Genomic DNA, 23950 nt, shown 5'->3' with positions numbered 1-23950 from the left:
TTACTCTCCATAATAAAAGGGAAGTTTAGAAGAGGAATGGGTTTTGGGGAGAAGATAATGAAATTTTTGGATGTATTGAATGACATTTAGAAAATATTTTTCTTTATTATTGTGAATTTAGTCATCATCAACAAACACAAATGTTTCAATATATAAGGAGGACATTATAAGAAACTGTGAAATTCTGGTAAGTTTGGTGTAGCCAAAGTCCCACAGCTCACTGATATGGGATTTTTCCTCAAAGGGAAGTTTTGGTAGAAAGCTGGAGATAGGGATGCAATGGAAACTATTGGCTCCTCTGATGGCTGCTTCTTCCCAGGATCTTGTTTTCTGTTCAGCAACCTGGAGTGGGGTTGGCATCATCCATCTGTTCTTTTGAAACATTTTCCATTCCCTCCTGTGGTTTTTGGTGGGTGCATTTTGATTTCCTTTCCTTTGATTTGAGGATCTTTCTCTTATTTACTTGTAGAATTTGTTTTTTGTTGGAACTGAGTAAATTGGAAGTAAGTTGGAACTCTGTAAATTGAGACACAAACTCTGTGGAACTTTGGTCTCTAGCAAGAAACACTTCCAATTCTTAGATTCCGTGATTCTAATAGAATATAAGTTGTCTGAAAAGAGACCTGGCATCACTTTTGTAATTTGGTTTCATAGCATCTAGCACATAATTATGACTGGTATTCCTATCCTTCACCTGCCCTCCTTATTTGCCTCCTAAATTTTCTTTAAATGCTCTATTAATCCTCCCTTGCTCCCTTTAGAAAGTAAGCTGCTTAAGGGTAGAAACCGACTTCTTTTCTGCTTGTTTTGGCTTTCTCAGGGCTTAGCACAGTGTCAGGCAGACAATAAGCATAATAAAAGACCCTACTATGAGAGGTATCTGGGCATTGTGCAAAGAGATGGGGATATAAAGACCCCTATAGCTCTCCAGCTGTTCACATAGTAAGTGCTTTAGAAATGCTTGTTGACTTACTTAACTGAGCACAAAGAAGGTGCTACATAGCCTGGGACTAGGTAGTGGTTTAGCCTCTTCAGTCTTGTCTCACCCTTTGTGACCCCAACTTTTAGAATCAATTCTGTGAACTGGTTCTAAGGCAGAAGAACAGGAAGGGTTGAATAGTAGGGGTTAAGTGACTTGTCCAGGGACACAGAGCTAGTGTCTGAGGTCAAATTTGAACCCAGGATCTCCTTTTTCTAGGCCTGATTCTCAATTCACTGAGCACCACCTAGCTGTCCCTGGAGTGGTTTTCCATTAATTTCTCCAGCTCATTTTACATATGAGGAAACTAAGGCAAACAGGGTGAAGTGACTTGCCCAGGACCACACAGCTAGTGTCTGAGACTGGATTTGAATTCAGTTCCTTCTGCCTTCAAAGCTGGGCACTCTAAGCATTTCGGAGTCTTCCATGACCTTTTTCAAGGTTTAGGGAGGAGAAAGATGAGAGGGAAACGGGGAAGGCAGAAATGTAGAGGGAGGAAGCGGGAGCGAGAAAGTAGGGACGGATCAAAGAAGAGGCTGGGGGCAGGATGCGGATGAGCACTAGAATCTCCACAGGTGCATTTGGCAGCTGAGGTATAAATGCGCATGCGCTAAAGAGCGCGCAGTTGTTGCAGTTGGCGGGGCCAGAGATTGAAGCTTTGAAGTTGGCAGAAAAGGGATTAGGGAGGAGGAGATACTTTTTGTTCCGCCCCCTTCAGTGCGTGCGACGTGACAGTTTGCCGAGGCCCCCCCACCCCGAACCTACCCAGGGGCGAGAGCGCTCCCGGGTCCCATGATGCATCGCGTGCCGCGTCACACAGAGCGGCGGGTTCCAGCTCGGCAGGTAGGGCCCCAGCCCCGGCCCTCCCCCTTCGCCCGCGGGGCCTGGCCCCACCCTTCCCCAGTCTGCCCCATTCCCAGGGCCCCCCAGGTCACCCCTTTCCTTCCTCTCCCGCTTTCTCTTCCCTATGGGTGATTGTAGTCCTTTAGGTGACGGTAGCCTCACTTCCACCCGGGCTCCACCCACGTCAGCGGATCCCTTCGTGGTGAACCGGGTTGGAGGAAGGGAAAGAGGGTAATAAATCCGTGTGTCTGTGTGTAAGTGTGTAAGAAATAATTCGCCCTATCGCAGCTTGTAAGTGTGAAAGCTTAGACCTCAGACTGTAAATCACTGCACAGATGGAAGCAGTTGTGACCAGTGTGGTCATTTAGTTCTGCCTCCATTTACAAAGCTTCAATTCAGTTAACAATTATTGAGTGCCTACTGTGTGCCTGACACTTTGTTAAGCGCCGACGTTAAAAAAAAAGAGGCAAAAGAGAGCCCTTGCTCTCAAGGAGCTTCCAGTCTAATGGAGACGGCAGGCAAACATATACATATGAGACAAACTATATACAGGATAAATAGGAAATAACGGAAAGAGGGAAAGCTCTAGAGTTGACAGGTTAGGAAGGCTTCCTATGAAAGGTGGGATTTTAGTTAAAACTTAAAGGAGAGCAGAGAGCTTAAGTAGTTAGAGCAGGGGAGGGAGAGCACTCCAGGCATGGGAGACAGCCAGAGAAAATGCCTAGAGTCAAGGGATGGAGTGACTTGTGTCATTTTTGGAGGCTATGTTAGGAAGGACTTCGAATGTCAGACAACATTTCACATTTGCTTTTGGAAGCAATGGGAAGTCATTGGAGTTTATTGAGTTAAGGGAGGGGAGTGACATGAAGCTCTGTGATTCTATTATGTGTATTGTATGGACCAGACCATGTGCTAGGTGCATTGGTGTGTGTGTGTGTGTGTGTGTGTGTGTGTGTGTGTGTGTGTGTTTGTTGAAAGTTGCTGGACAAAGACAACAGCGGTTCTAGGAGTTTGTTTCTAGGACATGTGGAGGATGGGGGGAGTGGGATTGCCACAGGGAGGACAAACCTAAATCATGACAATAGGGAAAGTATAGTTAAAGATCAAAGGAGAGTTCTAAGGACCGAGTGTCCCAAAAGTTTTAGAATATTCTTAATTTATTAAAAGCAAAGATTTAAAGTTATTGGAACTTAAAACTGCCTTAAGACTTGGAGCACTTGGTGTAGCGCTATTAAATTCAATCATGTGAATCTGTGAAGCACAAGTAACTGGCTGTGCTGGACTGAGATACAAAGATAAACCCTGCCCTTAAGGAGCTTATATGGCGGTGGATGGGAACAGGAAGGTGAACAGCAAGTACATAAGTATCAAGAAAATAGATTCGAATTCAATACAAGGTTGCTTTTTGGGACAGTTGGGAGGAAAAGCACTAGCTACTAAGGAAGGCAGGGATGAGAAGTGAATGCATTCTAGGCCTGCAGAGATACTGAATTTCTTAAAAGCATTCATTGTAATTTAAAATAGTCTTGGAGCAAGATGTGTATCATGACAGTACCTCACATTTCTGTAACATTTTAATGATACCTTCCCAAACCTATGCAACCTGCCCCCCAACTCTCTACCCTCTCATCTGCTAATTTTTGTTGTTGTATTTTACTGAAAAAATTGAGACCATGCCTAAAGCTCTCTCTTCTTTCTTCCTTATCTCACTCACATCACTGAGATGCCTTTTGGGACTTTTCCCTATTTCACCCATGTCTCATGAAGTGGCCCTCCTCCTCGTCAAGGCAAACCCCTCTTTAGGCATGATCCCATTCCATCCCATCCTATCTTTTTCAGCAGATTTCCTTCTCTGTCTTATTCATTCTTATTTATTTTCAATCTCTCCCGGTTTATTAGTTGCTTTCCTATTGCCTTCAAACATAGCTAAATCTCTCCCTCAAACAACTCATTTAATCCATCCATTCCTGTGAGATATTATTCTATATCATTTTCTTTTTTTGGCTAAACTATTTCTGAAGGCTGTCTATAATCAGTGCTTACACTTCTTTTCTCCCACTTTCTTCTCAACTCTATCTGGGTTCTTTCATCATTCAACTGAAACTTTTCAAAGTTACCAATGCAATGATCTCTAGGGGCCTTTTTTCAGTTTTTATGCTTCTTGACCTCTGCCATCTTTGACACTATTGATCATCTTTTTAAATACCCCCTCTTCTCTGGGTTTCATGATTGTTCTTTCCTGGTTCTCTTATCTGCCTGACTGCTTCTCAGTCTGATTTTGTGGTTGTTTTATTAAACTCATTCCTGCTAACTATGAATATCACCTAAAGCTCTGTCCTAGGGCTTCTTCTCTCTGCTGTTTTGCTTAGTGATCTCATCTACTTCCTTGGATTCAACTATTATCTCTCAGCAAATGACTCTCATATTTTTATTTGCCCAGTCCTAATCTCTCCTGAGCTTTAAAGTCTTTAATCTCCAAATGCTTATTGGCTATCTCAGACTGGATATCTTGAAAACTTCTAAGCTCACCATATCCAAAACTAAACTTCTTTCCAAACCCTCTCTTCCAGACTTCCTTAATTCTGTTTGGCAGAACCATCATCTTTCCAATGCCCTTGGCTCACAACCTAGATTCTAGGTCCCATTCTAGATTCCACTCTTTCATTCCCTCCTTTCCACCCTTACCATATTCAATCAGTTGGCAAGTCTTATTATTTCAGTCTTTGTAATTTCTTTCTTTTGGGCCCCATTCTATCCTCTGAGATCTCGACCACCATGGTGCAGGCCCTTCTCACTTTATGCTGTAGGAATTAAATTAATGTCCAATACTTGAAGTATTCTTTTTTTTTAAACCCTTGTACTTCGGTGTATTGTCTCATAGGTGGAAGATTGGTAAGGGTGGGCAATGGGGGTCAAGTGACTTGCCCAGGGTCATACAGCTGGGAAGTGGCTGAGGCTGGGTTTGAACCTAGGACCTCCCGTCTCTAGGCCTGACTCTCACTCCACTGAGCTACCCAGCTGCCCCTCTGAAGTATTATTTTTATAAAGTTTATTATCTGTCAAAATAGAACCACATGACTAAATTTTTCTACCTGCTCAAAATCGCCTCTCCACCAAAGCTGCCAACAAGAAAGGAAAAAAAAGCTAGACACAGAATTCCACCCAATTTATCTCTTGTCTACATCAACACTTAACAACAGGAAGTGAGTGGGGTCCTGGGAATCATAGTTTTTGCTGGAGATTGTAGTTTGTTTTTTTTTTAAACCCTTGTACTTCGGTGTATTGTCTCATAGGTGGAAGATTGGTAAGGGTGGGCAATGGGGGTCAAGTGACTTGCCCAGGGTCACACAGCTGGGAAGTGGCTGAGGCCGGGTTTGAACCTAGGACCTCCTGTCTCTAGGCCTGACTCTCACTCCACTGAGCTACCCAGCTGCCCCCTTGGAGATTGTAGTTTTTAGGGTAACATTCTAATTTCACAATGCCTACACTTGAAATAGCTTATTGGTTGGTCTACCTTTCTTGGGTCTTTCCTCTCTAGTCTCCATCCTCCACTCAGCTATCATATTGATCATCCTAAAGCAGTAATGGGCAAACTTTTTAAAGAGGGGGCCAAAGGAAAGGAAATGTTTATCTGTCAGTCTGTTTCTAAGGCAACTCTTTCAAAGTTTCATTGTATTGTAGCCTACTCATTGTATTCTTCAGATTAGGAATAATGTTACATTTCAGGGGGCCTGCATCTGCCCTCTGGGCTGTAGATTGCCCATCAATGACCTAAAGCATAAGTATGATCATATTATTTCTCCTCCCTTTTCCAGCCTCTATTCAATCAACATCTGAGGCTCCTGATTGCCTCTAGAATAAAATGTAATATCCTTTGTTTGGCTTATAAAACCTTCCATGACTCGGTATCTCCTTACCTTTTCAGTATTCTTACCCCTTTAAAACCCGTGCAATCTAGGGACACTGGCCTCCTTACTGTATCTTGCACATGATACTCTACCCTGCTCTGAGCATTTTCACGGGCTGCTTCCCATCCATGTTCATAATTCTCTCCCTTTTCTATCTTGTTTCTATTCCTTCCTTTAAGTCTTACCTAAAATTTCACCTTCAAGAAGCCTTTTTCTCTCTCTCTTTATGCTGGTGCTATCTTTCTGTTGACTAAGTCCAATTTTTTCTCTGTCTTATTTGTACATAGTTGACTTAGACTATAAGTTCCTTGCGACTAGGGACAGTCTTTTGCCTTTCTTCACATCCTCATGGCTTAACACCATGTCTGGCACGTAGTAGACAATGAATGCTGACCCTAATTGACAAAGCACTTTGAGGGAGATACCACAAGCATTTGCAAATAAAATTGAGTCTCAGAGATTAAGTGATTTGCTCAATGCCATAGTAAGTATGAGAGCCAGGTTTCAAAGCCAGATCTTAAAACTTGGATGTTTTGGTACTGTTCTTTTCACAACACCAACCTCATTACAGCATCTCGCCCTCTTCTTCCTCTTCCATCTTCTGGCTTCCTCAAAGAAAGGTATTGTACTAGATTGGGAGGCATTTGTAGACATACACTGAGTGACTTCATGTAATATGGGTTCTGTGATTAATAGCTGAACCCAGAATTACAAAGTATGTGTGAGTGAAGATGTGAGCTTTAGAGGGACAATGAGAAATGTCATGTTGCTGAAGCTCAAGTTAAAGAAACTCAGTTCTGTTTTTTTTCTGGGAAAAATGCTTTATATATGTAGTCCAAGACAGTGAGAGTATGACAATGATATATTGTGGATTTTACCTTGTACTTTGCTATACTTTTAGAGTACAATCTTTTATTAAGATGAGGATTCTGCCTGGTCTAATTTTTGGTGATTTCCATTCTTTGAAACCCCTGGAGATGTTCACTCAGCTTTAAGTAGCAGTTAGGGGATTTTTAGATATGGCACAAGGGAGATCTCAAAAAATTAACTTTCTAGTCATAGGAGGATCCTGAAATAGATGAGTGAACATGCTGATAGCCAAAAAAAATTTTTTCCCCTATATCTGTGAAACCAAGGCACAGGCCTTTTATACTTCTTTCTTAGGGGTAGGTAATTAAGTATTGAGGAAATGGAGAGTTAGCTTCCCACTCACTTATTTAATAACAATAGCTGATTATTTTGGAGTTTATAAAATAGTTTATATATCTAATTTAATTTGACCCTGACAAAAAGAACCCTGTGAGTTAGATATTATTTACATTTTACAGAGAAGAAAACTGGGGCTAAAAGGTTAAATGACTGACTGACAGTAGTCACATAGTATCTAAGAGGGGATTTCTTCTTAGCTCTCTCCTTATTCCCAAGTCCAATACTCTTTCCTTTACATCAGCTTTCTTTGTGTAGTCATAGGAAAGGTAATGTTTGGGGGGCTGTAGCAAAGCTTGAGGCAGAATTTATTCAGGATTTTCTAACTGTAAGGGAGTATGTCAGGGAATAGGCAAAATAACATCAAATTCCAAATTGACTTTTTTTTGGTTAAAATTCAGGTTTCTATACCAAATCTTATAAGCTTACTTCTGGTGCACAGATAAAAAGGAATTAGGCATGAATCTAGGTGGCACATTGAGTAAAAGCACCAAATTTGGAACTGGGACAACCAAAGTTCAAATTTCATCTTAATTATGTGACCTTGGATAAGTCATTTAACCTTTGCTTAAGTTTTTCATATATGTAAAATGGGAATAATAATAATAATAGCATCAACACCCAGTTTTCATAAGGATCAAATGAGATAGCTTGTGTACAGTACTTTGCAAACCTTAATGTTCTCTATAAATACTAGGTCTTATGATGCTAATGAGGTTAGTAATTTGAAGCTGAGCCCTAAAATAACTACTCATATAGGCACTGTACTTCAAGATTTGAATCAAGGATTTGGACCTTTGCATATCTGACAAGTCCCAAGAGAGATTGATAATCATTTCATCAGTCACTTAAAAAAATAAACCTACAAACCAAAGTGGATTATAAATTGATTGCCTTGAATAGATCCTGTGAAATAACTTCATTACTGAAAAGGAATTTCTAGTAATTATTGTTAGGGGAAGGAACTCCAGGATAGTGCATGACTTGGAAGGGACGTCAGAAATTATCCTGTCCAATTCATGTACTTGGTCAATTCAACCTTTTCTTGAAGACTTACTATAAGGGAGAATCTACTACTTAAAAAGGCAACATTTTAACTTTTGTTAGCTCTGGTTGTTAGGGAATTTTCCTTATATCAAGCCTATATTTGCCTGTTTTGTAACTCTGAGCCAATTTTTCCTATTTCTGCCCTCCAGAACTAAATATAACTAATCTGATTTCTTCCACATATCAGTTAGCTATCATGCCGGACTCTTTCTTTTCAATTCACTCTCTTGGTTAGATTAAGTATTCTCAGTTCATTCTGTTGATCCTTGTATGCTGTGGACTCAAGGCTTCTCTCTCAGTACTTTCCCTCATTTATCTCTTCAACTTCATGGGTTCAGTTATCCATACATATGTCTTGCTAATCTATGTATCTAGTCCTAATTTCTCTTCTAAATGGTAATCTCCCATTGGCAAATGTCTAATGGACTTTTCCATGTTCTATAAGCAATGGGATTCTTTATCATGGGGACAATGAACATTTTTTTCTTTTAATCCTATTATTTTCCACAGTTAAGAACATTCTGAGCAGAGTTCCATAGCACATGAAAGATGAAGAAACCCCTATGTTAGCATCTAAAACTCAGCAAACATGTTCAGAATTAGACTCATCATTCCCCCAAGCCTATCCCTTCTCAAAACTTCTCATTTTGTTGAGGGTACCACCATCCTTATAGTCCTAGACTTGCAACTTTGGAGTCTTCCTTGACTCTTCACTCTCTTAATTCCTCATTTTACTTATTAAATCTTGTTAAGTCATCAGTGTCTGATATCTATCTCCTTCTATCAACATTGCCACTGTCCTAGTTCAGGCTTTTGTCATCTCTCACCTAGACTGTTATGATAACTTTCCTACTTTCATTCTTTCCCCTTCACAACCCATTTTTCACATAGTAGCCAAATTTCTATTACTAAAGCATGTCTGATCTTGTCACTCTCTTGTTTTGTTGTCCAGTTTCGGTCACGTCCAAATCTTCCATGACCCCATTTGGGGTTTTCTTGGTAGTTTTCCATTTCCTTCTCCAGTTCATTTTATGAATGAGAAAACTGAGGCAAACAGGGTGAAGTGACTTGCCCAGAGTCACACAGCTAGTAAGTATCTGAAGAAGATGAGTTTTCCTGACCTCAGCCCTGGAACTCTATCCACCATGCCATCTAGCTGCTGTATTAGAGATGTCACTCTACTTTTCAAAAATCTAGTGTTGCCATAGACCACATCTGGCTCTCATCCACCATTCCAGATGTTTTATATTCAGCCTCCTTCTAACCCCCCTTCCAGCCAAACTGGCCTACTACTTATTTGCTAAATTTGACATTTATTTCCCTGTGTCTGTGCCTTTACACAATCTATACTACATGTTTGGAATGAACTCCCTTCTTGTCTCTACCTCTTTGAATCCCTAGTTTTCTTCAAGGCTCAAGGTTGAGTTGCCAACTACTCACTGAAGTTTTTCCTGTTTTTTTTTTTTCCCTTATAGGTAGTACTTTTGTAACCCAAACTAATTGTTAGCTCCTTGGCTCATTGAATGCAGGAATTCTTGAATTTTTGTGTGTTTTTTTAACATTGTCAATACTTGGCACAATACCTTTAAGTAGGCACTTAAACTAACATGGAATAGTAGATCGAGTGTATAATCAGGAAGATCTGAGGTATAAATTCTTTCTTAGACGTTTGTTACCTGAGTGCCTTTGGCAAGTTACTTAACCATTGTCTCAGTTTTCATGTTTATAAATTTAGGATAATAGCCTTTGCCTCTTGGGTTGTGATAATAAAATCAGATAACATGCAAAGCACTTTCTAAAATCTTCAAGCACCAAGTGTTGTTCCTTAAGTCTTTTGAATTTGCTGCAACAGTAGAAGTTTTGTTATATTTAATTCTAAAAGAATAACAGTAAAAGTAAAGTGAAAAAATATACTGCCCTCCATTTCATGAAAATGATCTTTTCTCCCAGATGTTTTGAGAAGAAAATCAATAAGTGGTTTAAAAAAAATCTTTTTATGCTTTGTAGAACATTGCCCCCATTTTGCTCTCCTTTTCATTTAAGTTAAATTGCTGAAAAAAGCTAGGTGGTCTAAAGTCTAATTTTTCTTGTGACTTCTCTAAAACATAGGTTAGTCATTTTAGTAAAAAATAAGAAAATTTTGAATGGAGAAGATAATGAAGGTGATGACACACTAGGACTCAGATGGTTTATTTTAAAGTGAAACCATAAGTGAAAACTGCAAGTGAATTCAGTGTATTCTTGAATCTCAGGTAATCCAGGTATACATAACAGGTTAATTATTTTGTTTTCAGATCAGTGATCCTCATCAGGTTTTGTCTCTCTTCAAACCTCTATGAGAATTAGAGAACACTTAGTTTTTACCCTGATATTTTGAAATACTTTAGGACTTAGAGTACTTTCTTCCAATAGTCTTGTGAGGTAGGTTTAGATAGAGGTTAACAGAAGCTGAGAGGGGTGAAATAATGTCTTTCTTTGGCATACAATTATTAAGTGTCTTGTCCAGGATTCAAACTCAGGTTTTCTGACTTCAGATCTAGCTCCTTTATTGACCTGACCTTGCAAGATATGTGAAGATTAATTCAACCTTTTAAATATTTTGAGGGAAAAAAAATCTTATCAGCCTGCCAAAATTTCAACCAAAATGATTATATTACGTGGATAAAACTATCTTTTGTTATTGATATGAGAATTTATACATGTTATTAATTTTTGATAGCCTGAAAATATAAAAAAATAGGACATTCTCTTTCCCTCAAAGCCCTCCCCTCTTAGGACACCACTATCCTTCTAGCCATTGAGGTTAAACAAGCTTAGTCTTCCTGGTGTTCTCATATCTAATCAGTTGCTAAGACTTAATAATTCTAGCTCTACAATGTATCTCCCATTTGCTTCCTGACTTCTACTCACCATGATGTTTCATGTCTTTGTTACCTATTGCTTGGGAATATTGTAGTAGCCTACTAATGGTAACCTCTAGTCCAGTGATGGCGAACCTTTTAGAGATGGAGTGCTAGGCCCCCAGCTTCCCCCCCCCCCCAGACCTTATGCTGTGTCCCCCAGAGACCATGTGCTGTGCCTTCCCTCCCACCAAGTGCCAGGTGTGCCCTGGCCCCTCCCTCTCCACCCCTTACCCCACACGGAAGGAAGAAAGTACTCCCATTGGGCTGTTGGGCAGAGGGGTGGGAGATGTGAGAAAATATCAGGCATGGTGGAGAAGGAGAAGCGAACATTTCTGTCTGAGTCCATCTGCCTTTCTACTAACGAACTCTTTGTGGGGAGGGCAGCCACATGCCCACAGAGAGCCCTCTGCATGCCATCTTTGGTACCCATGCCATAGGTTCACCATTACTGCTCTAGTCTTCCCCCTTTTGTTCCATCCTTCATAAAAATTGTCAAACTGATAATCCTGAAACACTAATCTGACCATATAATTTCCCTAATCAAGATATCCCAATGGTTCCCTCTTTCTGGGTAAAATACAGATTTCTTGGTTTGAATTTTAAAACTGTTTACAATCAGACTCTACCTTTTTGAGCTTTTTGCATTTCTTCATATTTCTCAGCATTTCAGACAACAGAGTCTGCTATCTTTCATGTACAACATTCCATTTTCTGTCTTTCCTTGGTACAGGCTTTTCCTTATTCCAAAAATGTACCACCTCCTTACCTTTGCCTTATAGGATTCTATAAGTTCAGGATGTTTCTCTTCCTACAGGAAGACTTTCCAGAATCCTGTAGTGTCTAGTGTTGTTCCCCTGGAAATTTTTTTTTTTTTTAAACCCTTGTACTTCGGTGTATTGTCTCATAGGTAGAAGAGTGGTAAGGGTGGGCAATGGGGGTCAAGTGACTTGCCCAAGGTCACACAGCTGGGAAGTGGCTGAGGTCGGGTTTGAACTAGGACCTCCTGTCTCTAGGCCTGACTCTCACTCCACTGAGCTACCTAGCTGCCCCCTGGAAATTTTTATATTTGCTGTATTTTGTATTTATTAGTCTATGTAGTCAGAATGTGTGCCCATTCATATTGTATTCTCCAATCCTACTTCAGTGACTGTTTCATTTTTGTCCTAGTGCCCTGGCTAGTACAGTGTCTGGCACATAGGAGGTTTTTACTAAATGCTTGTTAAATGAATGAACAAGTGCACAATTTTAGACTATGGGTCATGTTTTTTATATTACTGTTTTCACTTCATGATTTCTTACATGTCTGTTAGTTACCTGGTTTGATCATGTCATCTTTATAAAATATGTGCAAAATGAAATATAAAAATGATTATTATGATCTATTTACTAAGAAAAATGTCAAAGTAATATTAAAATAAATACTTCTTTGACTTTTGAACTATCTGATCTTTTTTTTTAGGTCTTTTCTGTTTGTTGAAATGTCTATGGTTTTATCTGCTTCAGTGGTTCGAGTACGAGATGGATTACCACTTTCTGCTTCTACTGATTATGAACAAAGCATGGGAGTGCAGGAATGCAGAAAGTATTTTAAATCACTCTCAAAGAAACTTGGTCAGCTTCCTGATAGATGTACACTGAAAACTGGACAATATAATATTAAGTAAGACTTCAGCTTTGTGCATTAAAGTATTTACCGATTGTCATTTTAATGAAGTTTAAGTAGTTCTGATGCAAATTAGTGTCTTAATAAATTCTCAAATGGATCCATGATCTCATCAACTTGGATATTTGCTCCAACAATGTAGATCGCAAACCATCTGTGCTTGCCCATGCTGTACAGCTCTTGTCCATGTCATACAATAAATTCACAGCAGGAGAGGTCCACCCAATGTGCTAGAAGCCTTCCTCAATTTCTCCTGGCATTGCAAATAACTGATTACATTAAGAAAGCTCAGGACAATTCACATCAACAATCACCTGATCCTGAGCATACTACAATACTACAATAAATTTAGAAAAAATTATTCTTTTTTGGAATCTATCTTACTGTTCCTAATAACATTTATATCTGGCTTTTAAGAGATTTAATTTTAGTGGTTTACATGTTTCCCTTGATATAAATGAATAAATCAAGATTTAAGTATTTTCTATACATCTAGCAGTGTGCTTAGTGCTTGGAGATGAGTGATTCAGAGAATTCCTATGTTTTCTACCAAGGAGCTTATACTAGTAAAGGAGACAAATCTAAGGTGAATCAAATTATGTTATAAACTGTAATGCAGAATATGCAATACGATGCAGCAAATTTATATTAAACACTTTCCATCTGTAGAGCTCTGCCTTGGATGCTGGCTACTATTGTAATTGAAGTTTGGGGAAAGAGTAGGAGGTAGTCAAATTTAGATTGCTAATTGTTTGCTACAGTTTGAATTGTTACATGTAATACTTAGATTTTTTTTTAAAGGGGGAATAGCTGTGTAAATAAAGTAGGAAAAATATATATTGTATTTGTTTAAGTATATCCTATCAGCATGATAAAATTAATGATGGATAGAAAAATCAGGGAAAAGTTTCATTAAGGAAATGGATTGAATTGAATCTTGATTGGATTGGTACAGGTGTGGATTTAAGTAGTTAATTATGCTTTGATCTCAGCAGCTGATGGGTTAACTACTCCCTCCTTAAAGTGCTCTGGCACTGGTATGTTCTTGGATCTATGAGGAAGTTGACCCAGTTGAAGTAGAGAGGGCCTGTTATATAATGAGAAATAAAGATAAGGAAGATGAGGCCAGGTGAAAGGACAACCTTAAAAGCCAGACTGGAAGGGTTTATCCTTGATACAGTAGGCTGTTATTACAGTTTCTTAAGTAAGGAAATGATAGTGAACACAATGTATAAAGAAAAATTAATCTGGCAGCAGTATCTAGGGTAAATTAAAGGTGGGAGACAGAAAATAGAAATGGGAAGCCAACTTTAAGACTGTTAATATGCCCTAATAAATAAGCCCACACAGTTGTAGTACTAAGGCATTGAGGATGACTATGTTTTCTCATTTTGGGTTTGAAAAATATGATTATGGTAGCAATAGGGGATGAAGAGAGAAGAGACAAAAATGACTCTTAGTTTCTGGCCTGGGAAACTAAAAGAAAAGTGATCTTAACTAGTAGAAATTGTGTAATTGGGAAAAGGGACCAATTTGGAGAGAAAAATGCATTTATTTTTTAATGTGATGTACTGTCACTGTTAGAATATCTCTTATGTAGTTCCCGCTTCTGCTACTATTAGAAATTTAACCCATGGCAATTAAAAAACAAACTTAATTTCCTTACCAGAAACAAAAAAGTAAAACTAGGTAATTTCTAATATCTCTTCTGGCTAAGAAATGGATTCTTATGGTTCTCTTAGGTTTGAAGTAGTGGTGGGTTATTCAAGTGGAAATAATGGAACTAGTACATGATACAAGCCTAGAAATAGTAGCTTTAGGAATGACTCATATATGGCATTAAATTGTGGTTGCTACCACAAGAATGGCTGAGCTTTCTTATGTGTAGAGAGGAAGGTATAGAACCTAGGAAATAGTCTTTGTTACAATGGTAGTTTTAGGACACCTTGATTAACTGGGATGCTTAGTAATGGGTTATTAAGATTAAGTTTTCTGAGGGTAGAAAAAATTATTTCAACCAATGTGATTGAAAATTTTTCTAAAATAATATATTGATATTCTTTTCTATATCAGAAAGTACAGCTTTTTTTAAGTTCAGACCTTGAAGTTTCTTGGGTTAGCATTGTTATCAATATTTGTTATGTAAAGCTGCAACTATACATAAAAGGGGAATGGAAATGAAGTTGTCCTGATTTCAGGGCCAAAGCCTGGGACAAAATATTTCTTTACCCTTTGCAAAGGTTTGAAAATTGTACCCTTTTCTCCCCTATACATTTCTATTCCTCCCCAAGATGCTAGGTTAACTCTTAACACATGCAACTTGACATACCAAAAAATAAATATCTGTATGTTAGAGTGAAATTTTCTGAAACTAAAAATATGTGCATTTATGAGAAAGTAATATGGAAAAGTACCCTTTGTTGTGCTTGGTATGTTGGTTTAAAGACTGCTGCTACTTTGCCTGCGTATAGTTCCAGCTTTCCCAGGACTTGCTTTGTAAGTTGTTTTGAATTTTTATTTGTTGGCATGTTTTAAAATAAATCCCTGATAAAGGATTGTGTTTGTGTGCTATTCGCTTCTTTCTGTCAAAATGAAATGAAACCTTAAAAAGTTTAAAAACAAAAATCTACCTAATTGAAGGTTCTAATTGCATTAATAGGCATTCGATGATATAAGAAAATTTTATTCTTAAAAAATGGATCCTCTTAATACATATAGATGTTTCATTTTTGTTATTTGAACTGTTAGTTAAATGTTAAGGCTTACTTCCAGTACAGTGGGTAGAATAAGAGTGAAGCTTTTGGCAAAGTCTTGAAAAAACTTTGGTCATGCTGGTCTTTCCTCTAAAACAAATGAGTTTATAGTTCTAACGATTTTCTTAATAATGAACTACCATTAGCTCCATTTGCTATTTCACCAACTCTTCATTTAGGAAAATTTTATCTTTACTCAGAAGGTGAGCTCAGATCTTAACTATCATGAAACCCTTCTAGCCAGCTCTTCTTGTTCTCAAATCCTGTAGAAGTAATTATGTGTACCATTCCTTTGGATTTATCTTGTTTCACATTGTATTGTTTTATTTCTGTATATTCTTCTTCTACAGTTTTTTGTAATATACTTGTTCAACTTAAGTTCAAGGATGCTTATGATATAGAAATGTGACTGTTTAGCTTAGCATTTCTACTGTATAATATTTTAACTGTCAGTTACTGCAAAACCTTTAGTAGATAAGCTGTTTTGTCCTTTACTTTGTTAATTTTTTAAAATGATATTGCACATAAGATATGGTTGATAGCTCTGTAATATTTTCTTTAGAACTTGAAATATGATATGTGGAAAACTTCTTTGAATTGCCATATAATTTTCAAATGACAAATGATTAATGCAGCAACATGTATCATAAAAATTAATCATCACTAAAAATTATGGGAATTAAGAAAACTGCAATTAGTCTCTGAATCTTTTTGTCCCAGTTAGTAGCAGCAAGTACTTTTTTGTTTGATTTTAATTCAATAGCTAGAATACTTGGGTAATTAATTTACCACCTACTATTTATTATAATTTTGTAAAGCACAAATATGTAGTTGAAACTAGAGTTTTAAAAAGATTGTTAAAACATGATAGAATTTGAAACTTTATAACTAAAGGCTATTGACTTTGGGAAAGCCGCTTTCTTTAAAGGACACTGCTGAATTCTGGGGGGCAATATGAGGGAAAGGGCCAAATATTGCTTTGCCCTATTAAGAGATCAGATGAGAAATTCACCTCACTTTTTCTTGTCTTGGGGATCTTGGGCAAAACCACTGGTGAGTACTCCTGTTAAAAATATAAATATCCAGTTTGTCTAAATTAATAAGTTCTCTTTTAAAGTATAGTATCTTCCCAAACTCTCTTTAAGCCACTTGATATACTTTGCCTTGATTATATAATAGATAAAATATGAAAGCTCTCTATGACAAATATCTCTTTAGATGTCAGTTAATTTTAAAGCATATAATGGGGTTAAAGGTCATGAATTATGCTCTTATTTAGCTTCACTCTTTTGCAATGGCACTGTTTATACCCACTTCTGCCAGCTTAGTCTGTCAACCATATTGCTTGTGAATTTTTTATTTCATAGGGCCATATTCTACTTCTGCATTACCTCCATTTCTAACTATAGAGAAGGGTTAAGTGAGGCTCTTAGTCTTTTTCCTGACCAAGTTTATTTGGTGGGCTGGGGAAGTTTTCCATGTGCCTATCATCTGATAAAGAGAAGTGGTTAATCATGGGAAAGAGATATGCAATCCCTCCCTCCTCACTTTTTTTATTTACTGGGAGGTGTAGAAAATGATCCAAGCCAACTCTCAATCTGTTTGGTTCCACTTTTAATTCAGTTCAATGAACATGTATTAGGCATCTTCTCTGTTTAAGGAAGGAATTATGAGGATAAAGATAAAATGAAAAAATAGTCTCCACTCTAAGGGGGAGACAGGGTAATAGGAGAAAGAATTAAGTAAGATATCTTCTTGGGACAGTTCAGATTGTAGCACAGTTAAGGCTTAATATTGGGGGGAAATGGACAGTTGTTTGGAGCTGAAGTTCCAAAGGCAGGGAAGCAGGGCAAGGAATGAATTAACCTGGAATTTAGAACAGTGTCTTTTTGGCTGGAAGGAGGATATCTAGATATCCTTAAGCAACAGCGTTCTACACAAGGAATGAACTTATAACATTTGATTATTTTTGTTGTTTTGCTTAAATGCTGATATTTCAAAAGCATTGTCTGTACTTTTTGGTCCAGTGGAAGCACTGTCTTATTCTAAATCTTTATTTCCAACTAGGTGCTAATCTAAGCCAGTTTTCTCATCTATAAAATAAGAGTATTGGATTAGGTGTCCTTTAGTTTTCCCTTTTAGCCCTAAAATTCTTTGATTCCATTTTTTCATTTCAAATATGTGTTAAAACTATATTATGAGCTAAAATTTGACCTACCCTGACCCGAATGGATTATTAGGCCACTGTATTTTGAATTTTACTGAATAAGGGACTATAATTATCAGTAGTCATTAGACTAATCAGCAGGACTATCTGGAGGACTTCACCCTCTATAAGGAATTCCTCTTTAAATTGCACTCTGTTCCTGATGTCCACTGGTTTTTGTTGTTCGTCAAAAGCAATGAACCACTTGCCAAGCAGTTTTGGTTGGGCAATTAATACATGCATGTAAGTTATGGTACCCTCTAGCTAGACAGTGATCTGGACCTAGAATCTAATAGGAAAGAGAGCTCAATTTTTTTTCAGAAACTACAGTGCTTTCAATGATTCTGAAATGCGTCTTGGCACAACTAATTTTTAAAAAAATTCCAGTATGAATCCCAGAAGACAATTACTCTCTGAAGCTCAAAATATTCAAAGATCAGTGAGAAAATGGTAGGCATCAATAGGCCAAGGATTTATGGCAGAATGTACACCAGAATTTACACAGAATTAAGCCTCTATATAAATTGTAACTATAAGTATCACTGGTAAAAATTAGTAGTACTAACAAAAGAAGTTCTTACATTAATGAGCTCATGATTCTATTGAATTATGATTTGAATAGGCTTTCTGAGCTAACCGAGGGACATAATGACATATAACTATTTCTATGGAAAAATAAATGCTACATTTCTGACAACTAATTTGTAAAATACATTTTTGCAGTATTGCTTATAAATGGGAAATCTGTGATCAGATTACCTATATTTTGAGATTATTGGAAAATAGAAATTTTACTATTTAAGAGAGAGAGGAAAAGCAGGCGAGAATCCTGTAGTATGAGCAATTTAATAAGCCTTTATTATGTGTCTCTTATATGCAAGACATGTTAAACTGTAGTTGCAAATGTCCCCACCTTCAAAGAACCTGAATTCTTTTAGTGACATAGAACAAGAAGAGTCTGGTTGAGCCCATAAAGAATAAGAAGTTATAGGAATAAGAGTTATAGGAAATAAACTTGGAAAAGTAGATTGGAGTTAGGTGGTAGAAGGCCTTAAATGTTGGCCCAGTTCAGATTTTTTCTCTTAAAGGCAGTAGGGAGACACAGAAGGCTTTTTGAATGGAGGAGTGACATCACTTTTACATTAACAATATTATTTTGTCAGTTATGTGGAAGGTAGATTGAGTAAGAGAGAGACTGAAAAGAGACCAATTAAGAGGCTATTGTGGTAGTTCAAGTGAGGAATGACAGTGTTGTAAGCAGAGAGAATGGATTTGAGAAAAGTGGAGGTAAAATCAACAGGATTTGGTAACGATAAAGGAATTGGAAGAGAACTTTAGAAGCCCTCTAGTTCACCCCTCATTTTACATTTGAGAAAACTGAGGACCTCAAAGTTGAAGTGACTTGGCCAAGGTCACTAATGTGACCTTGGGTAGGATGGAGATTCAAACCTGTGCTCTGTCTTGAAGTCCAGTGCTTTTTTTCACTGTATCATTAATGGTCAGATTGGAGATGAATCAGAAGAAAATAGTGTCATGGAAGTCAAGGGAGTAGGATGTGGTCGTTTCAAAAAATACAGAGACGTCAAATAAGATGAAAACTGAGAAAGGCCATTAGGTTTAACAGTTAAGAAATCATTCCAGATGAGAATTTCAATAAAGGGCTGTGGTATGGTCCAAATCCTATGTGAAATCTTGAGAAATGTGTTGGTTTGAGAACACGAGTAGATAATTCTAAGAACTTAGTAGTTAAAGGATAATAACTTGAGCAGGTGAACAGGGTTGCCTGAAGTTTGTAAGCAGTAAAGGGAACTAGTAGGGGGAAGAGTCAAATAACGGTCACTGGGGCAATCTCTTTAAGATGGGATGGATGTAGGTGGAATCTTGACCTCAGCAAAATCAATGCTATTCTTGGGGACTGGAGTAGAGGCAAAGAAGATAGGTAAAGAGATGGTGAGGAGGATGGGAAGATGAGTGAACTCAGGACTAGCATCCTTGCTTTTCTCAGTCATTTACGGAGGAGAGGGAGATGTAAAGGTGGTTTAAGAGGAGGGTTGAAATGATCACTTCAGTTGGCATAACAGTCAATTTTGGAAGAATACAAGGATTGCTGTTTAGCAAGCAGAATCCAGGTGAGATAGATAACATGAATTTGTAGTGGATCCAGTCAGCATGATTGTGTGATTTGTGATATTCAGCAGTGAAGAGGAAAAGGCAGATGGTTGGGGAGATGTACCTAAACTGCCTTATTTATTGGAACTGAGTATTCATTCAAAAGAGGTAGTATGACTGCAAAGGTGATGGATATTATATTGTTGAACTGATAGAACTGCCAAGAAAGAGATGTGAGACATAGATTGGAAGGACAGAGAGAGGACATAAAAAGACAGAAGTCATAATGAAAATGGCTTGTAAGTGAGAGATGGATAGCAGATTACAGATAGAAATTGGAATTTGAGTTTGAAATCAGAGGTAGCAAGTTGTGGAATGATGAGACTTAAGCATGAGAGTAAAAGATAGAGGTTTGGGGTGTTGAGAGAAATTGAATTGGGAGGTTGGTGCTTTGAATGTACTTCAATATAAATATTAAAAGTTCCCAAGTATGAGGGCCAGGATGGAGTGTAGTGGAAGAGATGTAGGTACTAAGGAGTTTTGTCCAATTCTTTTGGTTAATAAATATCTTTATTACTCTAAACTGAGCATATTCAGTGATAACCCAAAGCTTTATCTCAGTATGATAAGTGCCAACTGGAAGCACACCAGCATTTTTTTTTTTTCTTGTCTCTGGTTCTTCCTGTTGCTTTTTTTTTTTTTCTTTTTAAATCCTTACCTTCTGTCTTAGAATTGATAGTAAGTATCAGTTCCACGACAGAATAGTGGTAAGGGCTAGGCAACTGGAATTAAGTGACTCGGCCAGAGGCGCACAGCTAGGAAGTATCTAAGGCTATTTGACTGGCTCTTAATCTACCAAGCCAGTTGGTTGCCCTTTCTTCTGTTGCTTATTAGCCAACCTGTGCCAGCTCCACCACAGTCCCATGAAGTTTACTAGTCACTTTAGATCTTTTAGAATGTTTTATTTATACTTAAAAAAATTAAAAAAAAAAACCACTCCTGGCTTTTCCCAATTGTTCCTCTTCCCACACAAAACAAACCTTCCCTTATACTAAAGAAAAACTATTATGGCATTAATTTTGCTGCCCCTCCTACAAAAAGGGAAATTTATATTAAATTCTTTGAATTGTTGAGATTATATTATTGTGCAGATTTTGATTTTATTTTTTTGGCTTATAAAGGAGATAATAGTGAGATAAATATCTTCCTGAATTAGAAATATTTAAAAGACCTAATTTTCAACCCTCTCATTTACTTTATGTGTCCCTTGGGTTGGCTAGCTTATTGATATATTCTTGTCTCTGCTCAAATCCGTAATTCTTCATACATTAAAACATGTAGGCAAGAAGAAAAAAATATTTTTGGTGATAGAAGATCCTTTGAGTAGAAAGGAAGAGAGCTCCTCAGAACTATTCATTATGTCCCACTGTATGATTAGTCTGTTTATCAATCAAAAAGGAAAAAAAAAGCCTCCTATGACTGATGACACCTCTAATAATTCACCTTTCCAGGCAGACCTGGAGAAATTGGAGGGAAGGGCAAGGAATGGGATACTGAAACAAGAAAAGAGAATACAGTGAGAAGGAGGAAGTGGGAGGCAACCATTACAATAGCAGCCGAGATGGTGGCAACCTACCCTTCCATAGACTTTGAAGGTTCTGTGATTAAAAGGATCGAATCTCATTTATCTTATGCGCATATCCAGAAAGACTTGTCTCTTATTCTTGGTAAAAACAAATATAATCTTTCCCTCTCCCTCTCCCTCTCCTTCTCTCTCTCCCTCTCCCTCTCCCCTTCTATCTCTCCCTCACATATACACACGTATATATACAAACATATATAAATATTTAATGAATGTTGCTTGCAATTCATTGTTTTTCTTATTTTAGGAAAAGTAGCCCTTTGTCTTGTTTAACAATTCACTTGTGCTTTATCTCACTAAATTTCAAATCAATATATTGGCTATATTTGAAAAGGTGTGCTTCATTCTCTTTAGTCAATATTCTGTCTTTTACACCGAGTCTTCTGAGCTCAAGATTATTTGTTTTCTTATTTTTAATTTCATGCTCAATTCATTTGCCACTCTTGCTCTTTGCTAATATGTATTCAGGAATAGAAATATTCTTCCAAGGATTGCTTTAGTTGTTTCCTGTGTGTTTAATATATTGAGTCATTCTTTCAAATTTTTATTTTTCTTATGTTTTGATTTTTGACCCACTCATATGAATAAATCCACAAAATGCCTTTTTTGTCTTCCTATTATATAAGAACTCATGAATGTTCTACTCCCTATCTTATGAGCTGTATAGCTTGGAGAAATTCATCAGGAGAAGGAAAAAAGTAAGGATAGGGATTTAGAATGGAATGGAAGATAGAACATCCAGATGAATACTTTTTTGTCTCCACTAGATTCAAAATTATGTCACACCTACTTAATTGACAGGGAAGTGAAGATTTGCCTGAATTTTTGAACTGGAAAAATATAGTTCTGTGGTGTTGCTATAGAACACAGTCCTATGTTGCATGATAGATGGCAACTTTGATTTGTCCTAAAACTATGAATTTCATTTTTAAAACCAGCAAAAATAAACTCTTAGTTTCACTTTTCAGTGACAGTTTATGCTGGCACAAATACCTTGTGCTTTTTACATTGTTGTTTTGGACTTGGCTGGTTCTTTGTGAGAATTATTGTTTTATTTGTATGTTTTTCTATTAATTTATTTCTCCCACATTTTGAGACATGAATTAAGAAAAATATTTCCTTTTATTTTCTCACCCTGCATATTTTTCTACTTTGAACAAAATTGTACTGCTAGCATCCTAAACGTTAGCTTAATTTTTCTGCTTTACAAATAATAATGATGATGATTGCAGGCATATATAGTAACACTTTAAAATTTGCAAAACGCTTCATAGAAATTTTCCAATTTGCATCTTGTAGGGTAGGTATTGCAAGTAAAGTTAGCGATTTCTGTATGGAAGAAATTGAGACTCAAGTTAAGACTTGTCCATTATCACATAACAAATGTCAGAAAGGGTACTGAAACTCAGCCCTTTTTGACTTTAGCACTCCATTCTCTGTGTCATGCTGCATATCTTTTTTTCTCTCAAACACCAACTTTTTAAAAGTGGCGTTGCTAAAGAAATATTAGGGAGTTAGGCTTTTTTTTTCCTGCTGCTGCTGCTGTGTTAAAGAATGCGTATTTTTGAAAATGGGGATGAAACTTTCAAAGGCAATAAAATTGTGAATTTTGGTTGGCAGAATAGGACCTGAGGTACTTTTATAATCTCGATTCATTTTCTTGCTTTAGAGAGAAAACAGTGAGGGAATTTTTTCCCCCTTCTTTCCTTCCCTGCTAAGGGAAAGGAGTAGGAAAAAAAGAGGAGGAAACAAGTATTTGTATGACATCTTTTATGTACTGGGCATTTACTAAGCATTTTTACAAATATTATTCAATCTTTACCATTCTGCAAGGTAGGTACTGTTATTTTTACCCATTACATTACAGTTGAGGAAACTGAGAATAAAGGTTAAGTGCTTTTCCCAGGATCATGCAGGTAATAAGTGACTGAGGCCAGATTTGAACTCTGGGCTTCCTGCTTCTAGGCTCAGTACGATAATGCACTCCCTAACTATGATAACATTTTTATTACATATTACTGTACTATTTTTTTTATAAGTGGTAGCTTTGGCATAGCCATTTGTGACTTGGTATAACAATATAGTTACCCAAAGAGAATGAAGCAGGTGTCACCAACTCTTGATTATTCATTAGCTGGTTTTATAGTTTAGTCTTATCCAGATCTCATGTTTTCCCCAACTTCTTGTCTTATGGTCACTTGTTAACTTGGTATTTCCATCAAAAGGTTCATTTTGTTTCTTGTTGGTCTCTTTTTATAAAGGTCAGAAAGAGAATAGTGCCTTATATGTAATAGATACTTAATAATATTTGTTTGAATAGAGGTGACATTAGTGCCACTATTGAATTATTCATTGTGACATATGTTAATTTCCTCTTCACCTTTATTTAGCATTAGCTATCAAGAATTTACCTTTTCAGACTTTTTTTTTAATGTTTGTGCCCTGATGATTATATAGGGTTGTTCTTGCCTACATTAGTTGTGGAAATTTTAACAACAGTAATAATAATAATAATAATAATAATGATAATGATACCCTAATGATTTATACTTATTGTTATAAAATCTGATTATGCTGACTAAATGTGAACATTTTAATCCGAGGTCATGGAAATCCAGTGAAGTGATAATTACATGGCACTTAGGGGTTTACAATGCATGGTTTCCCAAATAAACTCCTTGCCCTTAGTAA

At 37.1% G+C, this 23950-nt stretch overlaps 1 protein-coding gene across 1 annotated transcript in view; it reads left to right on the top strand.

Annotated features, from left to right (window-relative positions):
• The first annotated feature begins 1794 nt into the window (after positions 1-1794).
• SEC22A (SEC22 homolog A, vesicle trafficking protein) overlaps positions 1795-23950 on the top strand; it is a 63174-nt gene continuing 41018 nt past the window's right edge. The window contains exons 1-2 of the mRNA XM_044670045.1: positions 1795-1822; positions 12346-12546. Of these exons, the coding sequence (XP_044525980.1) occupies positions 12365-12546 (182 nt within the window). The 5' untranslated portion in view covers positions 1795-1822; positions 12346-12364. The remainder of the gene's footprint in view (positions 1823-12345; positions 12547-23950) is intronic.

This window comes from Gracilinanus agilis, chromosome 3 (assembly GCF_016433145.1).
Source record: "Gracilinanus agilis isolate LMUSP501 chromosome 3, AgileGrace, whole genome shotgun sequence".
NCBI lineage: Eukaryota > Metazoa > Chordata > Mammalia > Didelphimorphia > Didelphidae > Gracilinanus > Gracilinanus agilis.
This window is presented reverse-complemented; position numbering and strand designations above follow the sequence as displayed.